Source organism: Diabrotica undecimpunctata, chromosome 1 (assembly GCF_040954645.1).
Source record: "Diabrotica undecimpunctata isolate CICGRU chromosome 1, icDiaUnde3, whole genome shotgun sequence".
Lineage (NCBI taxonomy): Eukaryota > Metazoa > Arthropoda > Insecta > Coleoptera > Chrysomelidae > Diabrotica > Diabrotica undecimpunctata.
Window position 1 is genome coordinate 47,206,677 of NC_092803.1, and position 18,112 is coordinate 47,224,788.

General features: G+C 32.0%; 1 protein-coding gene across 4 annotated transcripts in view; it reads left to right on the top strand.

The window, feature by feature from the left end:
* The window catches only part of LOC140448853 (Ig-like and fibronectin type-III domain-containing protein 2), a 1,058,385-nt gene that overhangs the window by 727,260 nt on the left and 313,013 nt on the right, over positions 1-18,112 (top strand). For all 4 annotated transcript variants that reach the window (XM_072541975.1, XM_072541985.1, XM_072541976.1 and 1 more), the window contains one exon: positions 16,801-16,895. In XM_072541975.1, the coding sequence (XP_072398076.1) occupies positions 16,850-16,895 (46 nt within the window). In that variant the 5' untranslated portion in view covers positions 16,801-16,849. The remainder of the gene's footprint in view (positions 1-16,800; positions 16,896-18,112) is intronic.

The window sequence follows — 18,112 nt, forward strand, 5'->3', positions numbered from 1 at the left end:
GTGATTTTTTAAACTTGAATAATTGTGTTAATTAAAATAAAATTAAACTAAATTAGATAAAAATTTATCGTATTTATTTGTTCTTCTACCGTTTTATTGACAACGAGACTTCTTTAGTAAAACAGTGGAAAAAATAAAAAAAATATAAAAACAAAACTGAAATATATAAAACGGTAGGTAAACACGACAAAAACTCAAAGATTAATGGAAACAAAAAAAATCTTACGAACGTCAATAGCTAAAATTCTCACAGGCAGAATAAGAAATAAGGACATTAGAACGAGATATGGTACTTATATAACAAAAACAGGAAAATAGAATACAAAACCGATCTCCAACTGGAACAAGAATAATGGGACGCCTAAGAAAAAAAAGGTGATTAGGCCACATAAGTGTATAGTAGGCTGAAACTAATGTGTAAGAGGTATTGCTACGTATATATATATATATATATATATATATATATATATATATATATATATATATATATATATATATATATATATATATATATATGATATATATATATATATATATATATATATATATATATATGATATATATATATATATATATATATATATATATATATATATATATAAAGATATATCTATGTTTATTTTAAGTAGTATTGTTCTTCTTGATTTTCGTTTTTATACACCTAAGTGGTAAGGGGTGTTTTACCCAAAACATTTTCTTTACAAAAATTTTTATTTCTATGTTTCTATGATGTCGCATTAAAAAATACATACAGCCCTTAATTTTTACCCCTCTTTTAATAACCCCTTTTATTAGTGTCACAGAGTTAGTTGTGATAATTCTCCGAAATGGCTAAACTGATTTTTATAAAATTTCACATTTTGTATGTCTGAAAATAGGTTGTTATTTATTTTTCATACCCCTACGGGGTAAGGATGCTTCAACCCAGACATTTTTATTTGTATTTTTTCAACAATTTTTTTATTTTGATGTTTTGATGATGTGTTATTAAAAAATGCATACATCCCTTAATTTTCACACCTCTATTACTAACCCCTTTTTTTAATAACCATATTAGTATCACAGAGTTAGTTTCGATACTTCTCCGAATTGGTTGAACCGATTTTCATGAAATTTTATATGTGAACAGCTTATTTCAGAAACGGACTCGAGTCATGTTAACTAACTTTCGAAAAATATTCGAAAAACTATCTGGATATGAAAATAATTTTAGTTTTGGGCCATGATCATTTTTGCTTAAGTCAACTACATATATGTACAAGTAGATTGGGTACCATTTTATAAAATTACAGACCTACTCCATTAAAAAATTTATTTTCATGTTTCAATCATAGTTTATTATAACACATTACAACATATATTGCTAAACACTAAATACTGCTACAAATTACTATCAACACTTATACTTTAATGATTCTGCTTTGAGAAATTTATAATATCTACCAAGAAATCTTCAAATTCATGGGGAACCTATTTTACATCTTTCTTAAGGTTCTCAATTTTTTCTTTCTTTAGAGGTAGCATTCGAGAAGTATAAGCTTGTGCTTTAGGAAACTGAATGGTTTGTGGGTCAACTTTACTGACATTAAAATTACTACAGTACTAAGCACTATCATAAAAATTGAGTGTATAAATAAATCCTTGTTGTTAGAAGTATATTCAAAGTAATGATACTTTGACGTATTGAAATATTCTCGCTTATTCACCACATTTTTTTGATCCGGCTGTTGATAGCAATAGTTAAGAGGACTGGAATCAATGTATGATTTTAATCATTGAAATAAATAAAGTTCAGTTACTGAATCTGTAACATACTAAGTTATCTGTTTAATAAATACTAAGAGGGAGTAAACAGAACAGCTCTCTCCCTTATAAGCCATAGTTTGCATAGACATAGAAACAAGGACAGGCAGGTCAAAGTAGGGTGCTGTTTTGTTTCCTTTTTGATTTGGTATGAGTTCTATTCTTCTGATTCATGTTAAATTAACCTAAAAATATATCTAACAAAAATAGAAGAGACATGTAGAGTGTAGATAATATTTTAGTAACAAAAAAATTGATAAAGTTATGAGGAAAAAAAGAAGATTATATACATAAATTAAATTCGTTTTGTTAGGGTACGCTAGTAGTTTTAGTATAGCATCCTTACAAGGGTAAGACTGTATATTAATAACAACTGTATTTTTATAATGTTATTAAAAATGTAGTTTGAGCTTAAAACTTTTAAAGCTCAAAGAGGAAAGCAATACTATTAATATTAGCAATACATAATTAGAAATAAACCTAAATCTATACAAAGTAAAATATTAGATTTTTGATAACAGCTTGCAGTCTGTGAGAAAGGTGAAAATATTTTTAGTATCACTGTCTTTTCCAAGAGCACTATTTAATGTTGATGGTATGTTATACATTTTGCGGTGCTCATCATATTTAGGGCACTGCAATAAACAATGTTTTACCGTTAAGACACTTTTACACGTATCACACACAGGTTTATCAGCAAATTTTGGGAATTTTTGATGATTAATATCAACTTCGTACATCTTTGTTGGGGAGTTCTTCCATGTATCCTGCCATATTGAATTAATCTTTTCTATAAAGAATGCTTTTAGGTCGGTGTGAAAAGATTTCGTATTCTCTTCTGCGTTTGGGTTAGTATGTGCATTTTTTACCATTTTGTCTACAACCTCGTTTCCTTCGATTCCACTATGTGACGGTAACTATATAAAATTAACATTAATGTTTATACTTTCTGCATGTTTTAGTTCCTTTTTAATGAGAAGGGATGATTACAGTAGAGTTGGTTTAATGCCATTATTTAGCTGAGAGAATCTGTAATACATATTGATATTTCTCTTTTTATTTTTGTTAACTATCAGAACTAGTGCTTTTAGTATCGCATATAATTCAGCAGAGAACGTTGTTGTATATGAAGGTAATTTGTAAGCTTCTGTATAATCTGATGAGTAGATTGCTGCCCCAGTTTCGTCTTCGTTTTTGGAGGCATCGGTGTAAACTTTGAAACAGCTACCATATTTGCTTAATATTTTAAGAAATTCTTGATTAATTTGACTTGTTGGCGTTTCTGACTTGTTTAGGCGTAATAAGCTGGTGTCAGTAGAGGGAAGTCGAATTGTCCAAGGAGGAGGGGTTTGAATTGAGGAGATATCGTAGGTGTCTGGAAAATGGATACCTATTGTTAACAATTAGGTATGTAGGCGGTAATAGAAAGGGTGATCAGTTCGATTTGAAGTTTGGAAAGAACTTTTAAAGCGGTCAGCGAATACGTTGTGTATAACTGGATTATCCTGATTAGACAATACTGTCGCGGCATAAGAAAGACTTAGATATTGTCTTCTAAACGCTAGTGGAATCTCTCAAGTTTTCCAGTATAAGGTTTTTGTTGGACTTGTGTGGTATGCTCCTAAGGAAATTCGAAAACCTTTATTCTGAATAATATCTATTGTTTTTAAGTACGTTTTTTTTGGAGGAGTTGTAAACAATTGAGCCGTAGTCATTAAAATAAAACACATTCACAAAACGCGTTTTTAACCTTTGCAAAGACAGATAAACGAATAATTAGAATTTAACGTGCTTAATCGTTGGCTGTTCTAATAAGACCAATTGAAGGTTAAGTTAGGTTTGTTGACGTTATAATTTACACTTCGGAAATCGTTCTCAAAATACAAAATATATCTCAGATCAAATCTTATTACTTCTTACTACAAGCATAGTCTGGCTTTATATTCTCATCCGAGACCCAAAAAGTATGCTGTGAAAAGGCCCCAACTTCATACAAGGAATAACGGATAATATAAAGAATCGCAAGATGAAACACAGGTCTCTATTTATGATTTGCATTAATAATAGTGTAGTTGTTTGTTACCTATCCTAAAATATTCTTCCTTTAAAGTCATAAATTGCACTGCGGACAGCATCACGAAATATTTCAAGTGAGTTGGAGAATGAGTACCTCTGCAGAGGTACATTAATGATTTGAAGAAGTAACGTGTAAATTAAATAATTTAGAAAAAGTTACTTAGATAGGCAAGTTAACTTACTAGTTACACAGTAATAGCAGGACGTCAAAAATGGTATTGACTGTATGAAAAATGGAAAATCACCTAGGGTGGACGAAATCCTAACAGAGCAGATAAAACACCTCGGGCAAAAAGCGAGACAATTTGTGCTCGATCTATTTAACATCTGTCGCTCTACTTACCAGATTCCAAAACTGTGGCGTAAATCAAAAGTAGTAGCCCTTCTGAAACCTGGGAAAGACCTTGAACTACCGAGTAGCTACCGTCCGATATCCCTGCTATACCATTTGTATAAATTGTATGAACGCCTTATTTTAAACCGCATCCAGGAAAAATTAGATGCAAAACTAATCCCACAACAAGCAGGCTTCAGACCAGGTAAATCATGCACAGGTCAAGTGCTGAACCTAACAGAATACATAGAGGAGGGATTTGAGAAGAAAAAGATAGTGGGAGTAGCCTTGATAGACCTCACAGCAGCCTATGATACGATAAACCACAAAACCTTGCTAACTTAGATCTATAACACTGTGCTTGACTATGATCTGGTAAATATCATTAGATCACTGTTGTGTAATAGAGGTTTCTACGTTCTGCTAAATGGAAAGAAGAGCAGATGAAGAACCCAAAAAAATGGCCTACCTCAAGGAAGCGTTCTGGCGCCGTCCTTATTTAACATCTACACCAACGACCAACCAATGCACCCTCAGACTGAGAGTTTTGTCTACGCTGATGACCTTGGTATAGCCGTAAAGGGGAAACATACATTCCATGATGTCAACTTACTACAAGCAAAACTCATTAAAGCCAAACCCTACTAAAACCCAAGTATGTGCATTCCATCTCAACAATCAACTGGCGCATGTAAAACTGAATGTTTCTTAAGAGGGACAACGCTTGAAACATACTGATAGGCCCAAATATCTTGGAGTAGTACTAGACCGGTCACTAATGTATAAATTCCACTGTCAGAGCACACAAAAGGTTTCTACAAGAAACAACCTTCTCCGGAAACTTGTAGGAAGCAAGTGGGGTGCAAACCCCCAGGTCTTGAAGGCAACAGCTGCGGCCTTATGTTTCTCAACAGGGAAATATGCTTGTCCCGTCTGGGGTAGATCTAGACACGCCCAACAAGTCACCACGGCGTTAAATGAAACATTTAAAATAATTACCGGTTGTATGAAGCCTACCCGTCTCCCTCTACTGTACCGGGTAGCTGGATTCGCATCACCAGACGACCGTAGATGCGCCTCACAACATGTGGACAAGTTCAGACAAACTTTCGATGAAAGGCACCAATTATACGGGTTTGACGAACCGCCAGGAATCAGCCGACTTAAATCAAGGAAAAGGTTTATGAGAAATGTCAGCATCGAATCACCCGAACTGTTCCCCCTACATCCAGAACGACCTAATGGAATGAACTTGGACTGGAGAACCTGGCGGACACTCAATCGCATACGCACAGGTGTTGTCCCTGTAAAACAGAACCTCATTAAATGGGGCATCAGCCAATGGGGCAAATGTGAATGTGGGGAAATACAAAACGTGGAGCACCTGAGAGTATGCAGACTTTGGCCATCACAGTGCACCCTCGATGATTTATGGCTCGCAAATACAAAGGGTGTAGACGTAGCCCGATATTAGGCAGAAAAACTGTAGTCGGATCCAGACACGAAAAAGTAAAGTAAAGCAGGACGTTTGCCATAAGTAATTCTTATTCTCATTCCAATATATTATTGAAGTCTTCTACAGCTCTGCAGAATTTTTTTTTATAGATATAGGGATCTTCAGTTTTCAGTTCTCTCACTCGCAATTTGCTTCCAAAGTGGACCGATTGCTTCAACAATAGTGAATTTTTGGCTGTAAAGATTAATTTCTTGCGATACAAATGCATTAAGTGTACTTATCAATTTAACGTAATCTATTAAGGCAGCAACTAAAACGTACAAATGATAAAAAGACTACGACACAGAAAAATTAATATTTTTCCATGAAAGAAAAACATATTAATATACAAATAAAAATCTTCTTAATTATTATACAGTAAGTTTATATTTCTTAGTATGTTTACGATATTTGTGATAACATTAAATTTAATCATATATTCTTGCTTAAATGTAATAAATTTTTACTCCATCGTATTAAAAAAAATCTGAAGTATTACGTACCGTTTCCAATTCTAAAAGAGCTGTTTAAGCTAATACCCTTATACCATAAATTATACCATTTCCTGCTCTCGCGTACGTCTCAAATTCATATATATTATATGAGCAAAAACCGCGAACGAAATTTTAAAAAGCGTTTTATATAAAACCGGAGAATCTGTGTAATGAAAAACTAATTTCCTTTTGTCTCATTCTCATTTCATATACGAGAAAACTTGCGCTTACCATAGCAATAATGTTGAGGTAATAAAATTCGTTTTACGAATTAGGTTTTTGCTGTTTTGTGTAGGAGGATACGTTCAAGACGACCGGACGTAGCGGAAGTTGTTTTATGTTTGTTTTTTATTATTTTGTTTTAATATGAATATAATAATTTCTCTAGCTTCGTTTAACGTGGTTTTAATTCAATAAGGAATATATTAACAAGGAAACTGGTAATACCTTTATGAATATTTTACTGCTCTGTTGTTTCAATCCGAACCGCTCAACAGGTTATCGTTTATTGGTTTTAATATTTCATTGCAATAGTAGAAGTACGGAATATTTATTTAAACAGTAAATTTATTACATGTTAATTTTTTTTTATTTCTTCTGACGTATCTTATAATGTAGGTTTACCCAATAATCAAAGTTATGCCTTTGATTAAGAACATATTATTTGAAAAATAAGGAGTACCATGTTTCATAATAATTGTAATCTCCTTTATACACACTTTAAAAATTTATTTAATAATGTATTTCTTAAATCCACACATTCATTGAAAAATGATTCGTGCTGTTTAAAAATATTTTTCTGTTAATAACACTGTCGTCGACAAGGTAAATCAAATTCAAACGTCATTATATTTATCTTCTGTTTATCGTTAAAAATTATTTAATGGTCGTGGGTTGTATTGGTGTTATTTAATAATTTAACAAAAAAAAATCAGCAAAAATTTTATTTAAAACATGCGAACGGTTTTTGCAATTACAATCAATGCAGTGTGTATGCTAGTTTAGCATTGCCTGTTAAATAATTTGTGTTCGATTGTTTCGTCTGTTGCACAACCCTCGCCCTTTTTAGGGTGTAGTAGTTGTATATAAGTACCTATTTTTTATAATAGTGTAGTGAAGCGGTACTTTAAAGTAAAATGAGTAATTTGGAAGAAAATAAAATACAGTCGAAACGTAAAGTGTTATCTCCAGAAGAACGGCGTTTAGTTCTAAAAGTCGACAGTTATTTCAATTGGGAAAAAAATAATATGGGTCCATTGACATCTGTTATGGCAGTTCGGAAACGCACATGTGATGCTTGCGGTATCTCAGAGAGGACATTCCTAAGAATTAATAACATGAGTTAGGATGAGGATGAAATAAATAGAGTAAGCAAGAGAAATCGTCGACATCCAAAAACTTTAGATTTGCACCAGTCAATTAAACTTGCAATTAAAAATATTATATATAATATGTATAAAGCCAAAAAACATGTAACAGTTATTGCTATAAAAATAAAAGACAAGGAACTGTGTGATATTAGTTTAACAAGTTTGTGGAAAGTGCTGAAACATTTAGGATTTTGATATAAAAAGACAAATAATAGACAAGTATTGTGTGAACTCTCTAATGTTGTTTCAAAACGGTAGCATTTTTTTAAGAAAATACGTGAACAATAAAACGTCTGATAGTCCGAGGCAAGTTGTATTTTTAGATGAAACTTGGATTTTCGCTAAAAGAAATATGTCAAAATTGTCCTGGCAAGATGGCACCACGAAATGTTATTCTTCTAGTCGTTCCGGTAATGGTAAACGCTGCATTATACCTCATGCTGGAAATAATGAGGGTTTTATTCCTGACGCTAGTTTAATTTTCTCGTCCACAAAGAATACAGGTCATTACCATGGAAATATGGATGCAAATATTTTTGAAGAATGGTTTGAAGAAAATTTGTTAAAAAAATTGAAGCGATCATCCATAATAGTGTTGGATAATGCATCCTACCACTTAAGAGTAGAAGAGAGATTTCCTTTAAGCAGCTGGACAAAAGAAGAAATAAAGTTGTGGTTGACAGAAAAGAAAATTTATCACAGTGACATATTTTTAAAAGTCGATTTACTTCAAACGTGTGGAGAGCACAAAATTCAAAAGAAGATTGTTACTGACCAAATGACTCTTAAATATGGTCATGAAGTTCTTTGACTTCCGCTCTACCATTGCCACTATAATGCAATTGAGTTAGTTTGGGGTTAGCAAAACATATTTATGATAAACATGCATCCAAAACAACAGTTCTTAGTTTATGGAAAGAATCGCTAGAACTAGAACAGAACTAGAACAGTCTTTTCAAACCGAGCGAGTTAAAGATGTGGTCCGGCCTCCAATTATTCGGATAGACAATTCAGGTAGTGACAACTCTGATAGTGAAATATCAGACAGTGAATAGGACAAATAATTTGCTAAAAAAAGTAACAAAAAAGTGTTTCGGAAATTCAATTCGGACTTTGTGGTGTGTTGTGTGGTGTGTGTGTGTTTTAGTTAAACGATAAAGTACCTTCGATCTAATTACTGGACTGCATACTTTTAATAGCTTTGGTAATAATTACTGGACTACACGTGTTTAAACATTTTGTTTTGATGAAAACTCGGAAGTGATTTAGTGCCAATTTGTTATAAGGTTATATTTAATACAGTGTCTTCAGAAAGTAAAGTCTTAAATGTATTTTATTCAAATTTGGACATACCAGCAAGTATTTTCCAATTTAACAGCATGTAAAACCATTCGTATAATTTTCACTCTACGCAAAATAGAGCTTTATGGAGACCTTGATGAATATTTGATGTCGACAAATAATTTCGAGTATTAGAAATATTCCGTCCCACTTCTTTTAACACGCCCTGTATATACATATTATATTCATTTTATTTGCCTTTGATACAGTAAAATTCAATATTATTACTGAACATATAATACAGGAAATTAAATATTTTTACTTTGTAACGTTAGGCACCAATTTGTAACGTTCCAACGAACATTCATTGGGTGCCAATTTGTAACCCTTCGAGGCTCAATTTGTAACATCCCAACGTTGAGCTGCTGTTGTCAACTTGTTGTTTGTTGTCAACAGCAAACCTTAGTTTGCTGCTACAATCCGACTAACATCACTAACAACGTTGGAGCGACAAATAGTTTCCCGTTGGGACCAATTTTTAACGTCATAACCCCTAATGTATCAATTGCAAAATTGCTACATTAGACGTTATACGAAACACTCCCTGGCTAGCTCACTCAGGACGTGAATATGGCCTACTCTGGAGCAACACACGCAAACAAGTAAAAAGAAGAAACAATACACAGTTAAATTAACACATGTTTATTAAAATATTAAACAAAAAGGGCAGAAAAATACATGTTTAAAAATTAAATTGAATTTAAATAAAAATTATTCGACTTCTTGCTATAGTGTTACATTATAGTAAGGAAAAATGCTTGTCACCAAATCCTAGGTTTTATCCTGGTCTTTTCTGCTATGGTTGCTAGCAAGCCATGTTGTTAATTGTGGATTTTCTTGCCCTGGAGTCAACTCTCCTATTGGAATGATAGTGCCATTCTCAGGCCGGTTGGTCTTCTGGATGTTAATATAAATTGACCCGCACCTGAGAAATGTATCCCGGAGGTTGACTCCTAATTCAGGAGACGACACAACAATTGGTTATTATACTTTTACAAAAGTCATGAAGAAAATCGACATTTTTAGAAATAAAAGCCATTATATCGACTTTTGTATCGAACGGGAAGGGGGAAATGTCAACAAAAAGGAGTCTTTGTCACTAGCATTAAACTAAACAGAGAATAAAGATGGCACCTCTCGTTCCAAAGTAACAGAAATAGAGATGAAAATAAAATTCATTCTTTAGAAACTTGAGTAAAAGATAAAAATGATGATTATTAAGAAAATAGGAAAGGTAGATACTGAAATATATATATATATATATATATATATATATATATATATATATATATATATATAAAGAAGATAGATTTGGACGCCAACTGGTTTTTATACCAAATACCAGTAAAAATGAAAAGAGAATAATGAATCAATTACGTAACGACATAATTCTGATACAATCTATATCTGAGAAAATATATAGAAAAATAAGAGATACAATGGAGAATATAGAAGAATATGAATTATGACAGAAGATATGGAAATTGGAGAATAGAATTAACGAAATATATTAACATAAGAAAGAAAGCAGGCAATGTAGCAGTTATAACGCTACAACTTTTCAAGTAATCGGAATTAAATATTAACGCCCCACTGTTTGAGGCCCACTGATCATATCTTAATTACATATCGGCCGTCATAGGGTAAAAGGAGTTTACAAATTTATATTTATCTTGACACCAGTCAGATAATTGTCATTAATTAAAAATAGACATATAACTTTAACCATATTCAAAGAGAAAAACCACTTCATATATTGATTGATATTGCAAAGAGTTTGCCACAATTTGATTAAATAAAACACGTTGAATGGAATAAAAAAGTCATTATTTAACACAGCAGACTTTATTAAATAATTAAAATATACAGAGTTAATAAATAACTGTTTACTTTATCGACACATAAATTCGAATTTCAATCAATAGTGTCAAAACTGTTTCCATAACATAGAATACCTCGTCTTCTTATTGCGTCGTCCTTTTTGGAAATCGATCCAAATGATAAGTGTAGCTTTAGAAACTGCTGCACAAAATATATCTGCGGATGAGCAATCAAACCATCCCCTTAAATCTTTTAGTTATGAGTTCTGGCGTCTTCCTACTGATCTTTAGCTTTTTACTTTACTGTCTAATAAGATTTGGAGTAATTCATATCTTTCACCTCTCAAAGCGTCTACAATACATATTGCCATACTTTCTCAAACGTCTTAGATAACCGTTGGAAAATCTCATCTTGCTAAATCGTTAGAGTTGTGTAGACATTCTTTGAATACAGTGATGGTATATATGGCTATGGTATATATTTGTCACCAAACAAGCAAATTTTACAAAGTTTTCTTGTGTCGCGTGCTTTTTGAAAATCCACGAAAGCCATATGAATTGGAAATACATATTCTCAAATATTTTCTATTTTGAGAACGATACGATAGGTAGATATATGATTGAGAAGTATAAATTAAAACGTCAATAAAATTACTTTAACTTTTAATTGTGGCTTATATCCATTTAAATAGTAACAAATTTAGGTATGTAAAATTGTTGGCTTTTGTAATCGGCTCATGGTTGCCAATTAGTTGCATAGGGACAACGTCTTGTTTACTAACCACAAGTAACTTTTTCTTTAATGTATTTATGCCAAATGCGTTATCAAAGCATTTTCTAATGACTTGACCTATACACGATTGCTGTGTCATCCGCATATCTGATGTTGTTAATAGTTTCTACATTAATTCCAACTCCACATTATCTTCCAAGTCTTCGTTAAATATTTTTTTTTGAGTACACGTTAAACAAAGTTGGGGACAATACACAACCTTGTCTGACACCTCTTTAAATGAAAATGTCTGTTGCTTTGCCGTCTATCAGAGTAAAAGCTTGTTGATGCCAATATAGATGGTGTAAAAGTCTCAGATCTCTATCATCTATTCCAATTATTTCTAGATACTCAAACAGTGCCTTTTCAAAATATATAAAGCACAAATAATTTGGTTTCTGTTCTTCTCATGATCTTTAAAGTAATGTTAGCATTGAGAACAAAGTTTCCCTTATTCTTTATCCTTCTCTGAAACCAAATTGTTTGTTTTCCATTTTTTCGTCACATTTGTGTGAATTCTATTAAGAATTATCTTTTGTTTGAGTTTGAGATAGTGACTCATAAGACTAATTAGTCTAAAGTCTTTACATGATGATGGCTTAGGTTTTTTTGGTATAGGATAAATGTAGACTCCAACCTTATTTGTAGCATTATTAGTTTCGTATATGTAGTTATAAATGTTTGTTAGTTCTGAGACATTTTCGTTATCTAGAAATTTAAGCCAGTCTGATTGTATTTGGTCAGGGCCTGGAGATTTCCTATTTTTACTTTGTTTAATGACTTTCTATACTTAAGCTTTTAAAATGCTGGGACCAGTATTCGTATACTTTGGGGTGTTAAGGGGTCGCCTTGTATCCAGGAAGAGCTCGTTTATTTAGTCCATTCTTCCTTTTTTTCGTTGTCGAGAATTTTTTGACCTTTAGAGTTTCTAATGAAGAGAGGAGTTCTTTCTCTCTGAGTGTAGATAATTTCTTTAAGTTTTTTTGTGTATGTTAAACTCGTCATGTTTTTTTTGTTGTTCTTCCATTTCACGACATCTTTGTTTCATCCAGGCCGCTTGTACTCCCTTAACTTCGTATCTTATTTGTCGATATATTTCTCTATGTCGAGTCTCGTCTTTAGTTTTCCAGATGCTTCTTTGTTGAATAAGGTCTAGTATTTTATCGGCCATTTAAATGTTTTTCTTTATTGTGTCCTTTTCTGGATTAAAAACTTTGTTTGCTATGCATGGCGGAATTCATTATGTCTAGATTTTGGCCGACATTTTCTTGTCCATATCTTTCTAACTGTTTTTGATCTCACGAGTTATTTTATTTCCGAACTAATCTGCTATTACGGCATTTCTTAGGAGTCAATTATTAGGTTTCTTCTGAGTTGTCAGAGCTTTTATTCTTTTCAGTTTAAGTTTGAATCCAGCACAGAGCAGATTATGGTTAATTGCTGCATCTGCACTTGTATATATTTTAATAATGTTTCTAAACCTTCTAATAATGATAATGAAGTCAATTTGATTTCTGATTATCTTTCCCTCTTGACTAGCAGCAGATCTCCAGGTATATAGTCATCTTTTAAGTTGCTGAAACAAAGTATTTGCTATAATGCATTTCTTTTCTTGACAGAACTGTATTAGTCTGCGTCCCCTTTCGTTCCTTTCTCGAAGTCCATACTTTTCGGGTATATCGTGTGTAATTTCTGCACCAAATTTGAGTTACATTCTCCGGCTGAGCCGTCGTACTCGAAAAATCGCGCGTGTTTTAAAGACCTCAATATTCACTTATACTTAATAAGGTTAATATACCATTAAAATTAAATAAGCCCAAAATACTTAGCGGGAAATGATAGAACAAGTCTTGAACTTAAATTTAGGATCTTGGTCATTTAAAAAATAACATTTTATTAATTGTGTTTTTGAGTCTTAAAAATCGTTATTTTGAGTTTTTTTTTCAGTTTTAAATTGTTTTTAAATGGTCCAAAATATTAAAAATAATTTGTCTGAGCCCAAAAATTGATTGTTACAATTTGTTTAAACAAAATTGTTTAAGAAAATTTAAACAACTTTTTCGTCTGGATGACCATTTGAACCTTATTTTGGGGCATCTCATAAAATTGATTAGGCAAAATAATCTCTAGTAGAGGAAGACTACTTACACGTTGGGCTGACGACATCAGGCGTATCACAAAAAATTGGCAACAAAGAGCGCAAAGAATGGAAGATTTTAAGGGAGGCCTATGTCCAGAAGTGGACGTGATAAATGAAGCCTGGATGATGATGATGAAAATAATCTCATGAGAATATTTTTCCAAATGAACCCGACCTTTTCGCCTTGTCTATCAAAAATTAATGCACAAAGGTTCTCAGTCTTAAAAAGAATTAACAACGGTTTACTAATTAAGAAGGAATGTTGTAGTTATGTTTTTAGATTTTAATTTAATATTTATAGAAGGAGAAAACAAAAATTGATGCTTATCATATCAATTTAATGCATCTCCAGTAAAATAACTTTACAGTTTGTAATGATGAAGACAAGGACGTAGCTACCGCAGCCGTATCAATCCAGGGGGCCCCTGTATATTTGTTTTTATATTTGTAACTTTATTTTTTTTATTTATTAAATATCTTGTCAATACAAGCGTTTTTCTTCCTTTATTGAACATTTTTTTAACATTATTCCACATCATTCGTGGAAAAGGGCGACAAAATTTGATACACAGCCCCTGTGCATTTCCAATTAGTACGTTAGCCGTTTTTTTGTCTAGATTTGGCTATCGGTAAGAATCATTTCGTTCCATATCTAAAAAAATGGCTAGGCAGTAAGAGATTTTCGTTAGAATATAAGATATTCTCTGTTATAAATTGCTATGAAGAAAACTATAGATAAGTCAAAAGTTTATACAAGGTGTTTCAAAAAAAGGTAACCCGATCTCTAGTGTAGGTAAAAAACTGAAAAATAATTGAGGTTTGCCTAGTAAAAAATTTTTGTAACGCCATTCGTTTTCAAAATACAGGGCGTTGAAAAATAAAAAATTTTACGCATTTTTTACGATTTTGCCGAAACTACTGGCAACAGTGTAATGAAATTTTATAAGAATATGTTTTGGAAGCTGATACATCCCATGAATTTGTTTTTATATCTGATTCTCATAGAGGGCGCTAGTTACACGGATCGTACTAAGTATTAGTCAATATAACTTTTTTAAGAGTATAATTACCTATTAATCAAAATTTCAAGTAAACTTGAACATCATTCAATTTTACACGAAAAATGTACTCTTACTAAAACTCGATACTGTGTACCGTTTTCAAAATATTTTGATTTGAAAATTATGAAGTAATAATTGATGCTGGTAGTTATGATAAAGTTCTAATAGGTATACATCTATTTTCTCCAAGTGTGCCATGGAAATCTGACATTTATTAATTGTTATGACGATAAATCAACAATAATTAGAGTTTTCAAACCTTGTTATTTGTGAAATCAAATCAAAATGTACTAAAATGTTGAATACACTGACATGTTATTAACCTTAGGCGAATGTTTAGGATTTTCTAGTGCAGCTGTGACACGTTATGCAGAAAAGTTTCCTAGAAGAAACTTACCAAGTAAAAAAACATTTAGAGCCGTTGAACGACGTTGTCGAGAAACTGGGAATGTGAGACCAAATAAAATAAATTCTGGTAGACCAAGACCAAGACAACAACAACAATTCATAAAAAAATAATATTTTAAATTTACTTGATCAAGATCCAACAGTTAGCGTAAGGAATATAGCAAGACAAATGAAATACTTCTTCTTCGAGTACTTGGCGGATACTGAAAGAACAGCAATCCTTATCATTACAGATAAGTCCAAAAGCTCTTGCCAGATGATCTACCAGTTAGAGTGGATTTTTGTGAAACATTGCAACAAAGAACAGCCCACAATCCAAATTTTTTAAAATGCATTCTTTTTACGCACGAGGCCACCTTTACGCGACAAGGTATGTTTAACTCCCATAATGCACACTACTGGTGTGATGAGAATCCACGAGTCAAAAGGGTATCACATTACCAACACTCATTTAAAGTTAATGTTTGGGCAGCAACTTTAGGTAACAAATTAATAGGTTATCATATTCTACCTGGAAATTTAAATGGTAATATGTATCTTGATTGTTTAAACAATTCCTTATTCTCCACCACACTTTGATAGAAGGTGTCGTAATTGGTTGAGTAATCATTTTCCGAATCGATGGATTGGTAGAGGTGCAGAAGCTCCGATTCCTTGGCCTCCTTGGTCATGCGATTTTAACCCTTTGGACTACGCAGTTTGGTCGTATATTAAGGAAAAAGTCTATGCTACAGAGGTAAATTCACGCCAAGAATTGAAAGAAAGAATTCAACGTCAATTTAATGCCATCATAGCTGATCCCCTACCGTTTAGAAGGTTAATGGAATCTTTAGAAAAAAGAATAGACTTGTGTATTCGCGAAAACGGAGGGCATATGGAGTAGTGAATTTTATTTTATGTTCTTAGTCATTAAGTAATTGAATTTTTTTCTTGTGAGTTTTGTTTAATTACTAACTATTTTATACCAGCATCAATTATTACTTCATAAATTTCAAATCAAAATATTCCGAAAACGATACACAGTATCGAGTTTTACCAACAGTACCTTTTTCATGTAAAATTGAATGATGTTTAAGTTTACTTGAAATTTTGATTAATAATTATTATACTCTTAAAAAAGTTATATTGACTAATACTTCGTACGATCCGTGTAACTAGCGCCCTCTATGAGAATCAGATATAAAAACAAATTCATGGGATGTATCAGCTTCCAAAACATATTCGTATAAAATTTCATTAGACTGTTACCAGTAGTTTCGGCAAAATCGTAAAAAATGCGTAAATTGTTTTTTACCTACGCTAGAGACGGGGTTACCTTTATTTGAAACAGCCTGTATACATTTATAAATAAAACTGGTATATCAGATATTAGCTTAATATGTATGGCAGCAATTCTATATTTTTTTTTTGAATTGTTTCCTTGTAGCATCTTTGCTTTTATTCCGCTCTTGTTGGGAGGATAAATTTTATTATAAAACAAACTCTTTATTTCAGGCTTGTGATAATTAAATTTTAAAAATCCCCTTAGTTTAATACTTTTCAATAAAAGTACATTCAATAAAAGCTTTATGTAATTTTTTGTTGTAGTTTTTATATGTGTACCAAAAATAAAATTTTATTTTTTAACTCAAACAAAAAATAGAAGTAATATTTGATTTTGCTAAAAGATATTCTTTTTTATTTCAGAAACCCTGAATATATAAAGTGCCGGGATCAACGGTTGGCGAATACCGCCATGTTTCTTCTTTTGTTTTGGGGTGCTATGGTCGGCTTGACCTCTGGTGAGTAAATTGTTTTATGTAAAATTTTAGAATCGAAATGCGAAATTTTGCGATGAAAAGGCCAGTTTGTGGTACGTGTTTCCCTTAAATTTTGTGGTAAAGTAAGGGGTATAGTTAGAAAGGAATTAATGTATAGAAACCTAATAAAAACTGAATATAATTATATATTAAACGTTTTAAAAGTTTCTTAATTTGTATTTTACACAAATAAATTTATAAGAATTCGAATTGGTACACCTATATTGTTTATAACATTATTACTTTGGTGTTTTAAAGTTAAGTAAAATAATTTGATTGTCTATATTTGCTCACGTAAACTCTCATAACTTTCTGAAATAACCATCTGTTTATTTACAATATTTATTTATGTCTATATATTTTGTATGTAGACTTTCAGCAAGCCTTTGACTCTGTAAAAAGACAGAGAAAAAGAAAACAAAGAAAAAACGAAATGATACACCTAGACAATGTATCAGAAGAGCTCATACTAAAGGGGCGGTTTATACTTCTACCCAGTAGTGATATATAAATATAAATGCCTATCTAGAAAAAACAACAAAAGCCATAATCAATAAAACCTATTGGCATAAAACAATTCCTATTGGCATAAAACAATATCTTATTCCTCGTAAAAAAGTCACAAACCCAATATTCCTCTACGTCCCTTTGTTAGTGCATACAACTGCCCTACATAACCACTTACTATTGTAAATCATTATTATCAAATAGGTTATCAATATTCATAAATATAAGGAGTATAAGAGATATAATTATAAGAGTAATTTTAGTTCGGCTAATGGATTCAGTCCACAGTCAAAAGAAACCAACAGCAAACACACAACCATTGGCTAAGTACTTGGCCAAAACTCTACAACCTGTCACCGAAAATACTTGATCCTTTATCAAAAATTCTTGTTATTTTATCGAACTTTTTTAACAATACAATATCTTACCATCAGACATTCTAGTAAGTTTCGATATCGTTTCACTCTTTACAAAGATTCCTATAGATGAAACTCTAAACATTCCAAAAATTAAATAGAGTATTCAGCAAGACCACTTATCTTCTAAAGACAAATAAATGGTTCCCCAATGGGCTTCCGCAGTATCTTCAGTAATTGCCAATATCTTTATAGAAGAGATCCGAGCACTATCCACATCATTGCTTAAACCTGCATATTGGTTACGATATGTTGACGATACATTAGTCATTGACC